The sequence below is a fragment of the Monodelphis domestica genome, chromosome 1 (assembly GCF_027887165.1).
Source record: "Monodelphis domestica isolate mMonDom1 chromosome 1, mMonDom1.pri, whole genome shotgun sequence".
NCBI lineage: Eukaryota > Metazoa > Chordata > Mammalia > Didelphimorphia > Didelphidae > Monodelphis > Monodelphis domestica.
In genome coordinates, this window is record NC_077227.1 from 51,214,172 (window position 1) to 51,218,254 (window position 4,083).

A 4,083-nucleotide genomic window follows, 5' to 3' on the forward strand; every position below is an offset into this window, starting at 1 on the left:
AAGGGCTGACCGGCTTTGCTGAACTGATTTCTTTTATTTCTTTCTTTTTATTCTTTGTTCTAAAGGCTTGCTCTCTGGGATAGAGAGGAGAGAGGGATATAGGTGATGTAAAAACAAAATGCATCAACAAAATTAAAACGGTACTTTGAAAAAGGAAAATGAATCTAAATCAAAGCATTATGGTCAGATAGGAAGAAGAAGAACTTTCTAAGGGAGAAAGAAAAGAAGGAGATTGTAGAGGTTCTGTCCCTCCCTTGTTTATTATCCTAGAATTCTTGGTTTTCTATCCAATAAGAGGCAGGGATCTGGATGAACTGATTTTTTGAAATTCTTCCCAACTTTTGCTGCTCATTTCAGGACCTGGCATCTTCTTTCTTCTTAGCCCTATCTGATTTTGTGAGATAGACATGGGGTTCCTTAACAGGGCTCAGACCCTGGGACAGACGCCCAAGGCTCTCCTGCCCCTGACTCATGGGGTATCCTATCCTGACTCACTTCCCCCAGAGGAAACTCATGATGCTTCTCCCCCCATGCTCTCAGGGGGCTGATGCTTTCCCCATCTGATCTGTGGCCAAAAGGGTATGGTTCTTTCTACGCCCAGGCCTGGAGGGAGGGGTACTGTTTTCATACTCCTTCTCTGCCCATGGCTGGTACCCACTTGTTTGTCTAAGGTCCTCCATTCAAGCCCATCCCTTCTATAGGAATAGAAAGCTCATTGATACTCAGGTACCACTATTATACTTGAGAACAGACTTACAAAGAAATGAAGCTGGAAGGGTGGAATGAAGAAAGATTTGGGGGCTTGGGGGAGTTTCACCAGAGCCTACTGTGCCCCACTCTGATGGATGTGAGCTTTCAGAGCTTATTCAGAGCTGTGCTTTGAGGGTGAGGCTGGCAGGGTCCCTGGCATCCTGGGCATTGCTGTGGTCTGAGGTGGGTGTGGTCCCCATCTCTTTCTGCACACAGCTCCCCTCCAAAATGCATGGAGAATTACCAAGACACTACACTAAGGGGTTGGGAGATTGGAAGTGGGGTTAGATCTCTGAGGAGGGGTGGTTGGCCAGCACCCTCCCAGGTAAGCCTTGGCTGCTCTGTGGGTTTGTGTGTGGGGAGTCCAAGGTCCTGCCTGAGGGCACTAAGAAGCTAGAACCACCCAGTGTGTTGCTGGATGGGTGGTCTCCTAGGTCACTAAGGCTGCCTTCCTGCTTTGGAGAGGCTTTGCTAAGGAAAGCATGTTGGGGGAGGGAAGCAGGCGGCCAGTTAAGAAGGACATGAGGATAGAAATAAGAAGAAGAAGCAGTGGGAGAGACAGATGCAGACAGAGGTATAAAGACCGTGAGATAGGAGGAGGGCCAGGGAAGGTATAATTCAGACCAAAGGCCAAAGCCAGAAGCAGAAGGAGATAGAGGGAGGCAGAGACAGGGGAGGAGAAACAGAGGCAGAAAGGGTCATAGATATAGACAGTGAGAGACAGAGGGACAGATACATAGACTTCCAGAGTGATCAGAATGAGGTTTGGATAATGGGATAGAGCAGAAGATGGAGGGAGGGGGTGGGAGCGGGGTGGGGCCAAGGGAAATGTGTTCCTGTGGCTGGGGACCGCTGTCAGGCGAGGCAGCAGCTGGCCGTGTCCAAGATCAGACACCTACCAGACCAGTACATTCAGAGAACCGCTGGCAGAAGCATCCACTCTCTGTCCTCTGAAGTGTCTTGAAGCCCTTCCACCAGCCTAATCTCTTCAGAAAGTTCTGTGTGCCATCTGGAACATTGGGCCAAATGGACTCTCAACCCATTCACTAGTCCCAGGCCACCACAGAGAACCCCCACTGCTGAGTAGAAGAGGCAACCTTTCCCCATTGGGACTGGGAAGGAGAGGAGCCCTGGATGATCAGAATCTTGGTACTCAGGACTTCAACATCCCTTTCCAAACCTTTCCCATAAATTCATAATTCCCTCAGATTGGAGGGGGTTCTCAACCTGACGTTCCAGGAACTTATTTTTTCTTTAAACGCTTACTTTCCATCTTAGAATCAATATTGTGTTTTGGTAGAAGAGTGGTAAGGGCTAGGCAATGGGGGTTAAGTGACTTACCCAGGGTCATCTGAACTTATTTAAGAATTTTAAAATAAGCTAGTAATTAGCTTCCTTTGTATTCCTCTGCATTAAATGAACTAAAACAATATGCATTTAAAAACATGACCCAGAGAATAGGCTTCACCAGGGTGCCAGAAGGACCCACGATACAAAAACAGGTCAAGGAGCTGGAGTTTGTTGGCCCACCCTGGCCCAGACCTTAGAGAGGAGAAGCCAAAGGATAAGCTGTTGGGGTGGTGGTGGTGGTAAGGGGCAGAACTGGAAACTGTCCCAAAGCTGGCATAAACCATTTTCACCCAAGTCACAGCCTGAATGGACCACACACACAGACCTTGGGCACATCAACTTTCTGCGCCTCAGTTTCCTCATCTGTGAAATGAAGGCGCTGGACTGGCTGGCCTCCAAGGTCTCTTCCAGCTCTAATTCCTTTGATTTGCTATGATTCACAGAGAATCTGAAAAACCCATAGACTGGGCGATGGGCAGCGTGGATAAGCCACAGGCTGGACAAGCCATAGCCTGGATGAACCGCAGCCTAGACAAACCACACCCTGAACAAACTAGGACCGGGATAATCCACAGTTGGGACAATCCGAGGAACAGCCAGAAACTCTTCCCTCATCTCATTTCAGCCGGGCGCAGGTTCTGCCCCAGAGAGACCGCCCTCCCGCCCCTTGTCCTGGGATCATTCACAAACCAGTGGACCTCAGTGAGGGCTGGGACCCAGCTTGTCAATACGAGAGAGCAATGAGCGACATCTGTTTGATTCCGGGGCTTGGCAGTGGCTTGGCAGTGGCGTTTCTAAGCTCCACATGGCTGGGGGTGGGGCAGGGCTCGGCTAGGGTGGGGTAGGGGTGGGAATGGGGGTGGCGGTGGGTGCCCAGACAGGAGCAGAGCCGTGGAGGCTGCAAGTCCTGCCTGGTGGTCCTGGTCGAGAGCCCTGGACTTGGGGCTGGTCCCTAGGGCACTCTGCCCAGGCCACCCTTCATGGATCCCAGCACCTGATTGCGCCCCAGACAGCTCTCTCTGTGCCCCACCCCTCAAGGTAGGCCGCTAGGAGGGGGCTCTCCAAGCCCATAGTTTCCACTCTGCAAGCCTGGGCTTTGGAGTGAGGGGTGCAACCACCCACCTGCGAACGCTGCCCATCCTCTAGGCATGGAAGGAGAGTCGGGCCCCATCTGCCCACTTTGACTTGGGACCCTGGGGTCCAGGGAGTGAGGTGTTTGTAAACCAGGGGAGTCGTCTCCCCAAATGAGTTTTCTCATCTGCTCCCCCCACCTCCCACAACCCTCATCCAGTGCTTTCCTGTATTTCCCCTGCCAGCCTCGACTTTCCTCCCCGCCCTCTCCCCGAAATAACGGCGCCCTGGGAGGGGAGCAGTCCCTGGCAGACTCACCTCCAGACACAGGGCTGCCCAGGAGCGCACACAGGACCAGGGAGAAGAGAAGGTGGAGCGGGGGCCGCCTCCGCGGCCGCTGATGGGGTGGTCTCAGGACTAGAAGCATCTTTGCTGGGTGCCTCAGATGAGTGCCCGGGGCATTTCCCTGGGAGAGCGCAGGAGAGTCAAATGTGGAGTCCGCTCCCTCCCGCCTACTACTAGATTTAATAGGGCTCAGAGCAAGGGGGAGGGGCCAGCGGCCCACTAGGCAGACTGAGTTCAAACAAGCACCTCTCACATTTCAGCCGGGGTCTCTCCCTCCCTCATCAACTTTTCTTAAAGGGCCAGTGTAGAGCCCGACTCTAGAATTGAGTTTCTCTTCCCCTGGGAGGGGAGGGCTTGCCAGTTGGAATTGGGAAAGATTTTCCCTCTTTCCTGGCTGAAGCTGGATTTGGGGAGGGTGTGCGTGGGACTGATGGGAAGAGGACCCTTCGGACCACCCTTTCCCGCCCAACTCCCCTCCCCCCATCATTACCGGTCCCATCCAGGTTGTTCCTGAAGATATTTGGGGATTGGGGTCTGGATCCTGGGTTGGGTTCCTCCTCTTAACAT

The 4,083-nt window shown here is 52.7% G+C and overlaps 1 protein-coding gene across 1 annotated transcript in view; it reads right to left on the bottom strand.

The window, feature by feature from the left end:
• CSPG4 (chondroitin sulfate proteoglycan 4) overlaps positions 1-3,692 on the bottom strand; it is a 99,510-nt gene extending 95,818 nt beyond the window's left edge. Inside the window, exon 1 of the mRNA XM_056799211.1 lies at positions 3,490-3,692. Coding sequence (XP_056655189.1) covers positions 3,490-3,598 — 109 coding nt within the window. The 5' untranslated portion in view covers positions 3,599-3,692. The remainder of the gene's footprint in view (positions 1-3,489) is intronic.
• Positions 3,693-4,083: the final 391 nt, after the last annotated feature.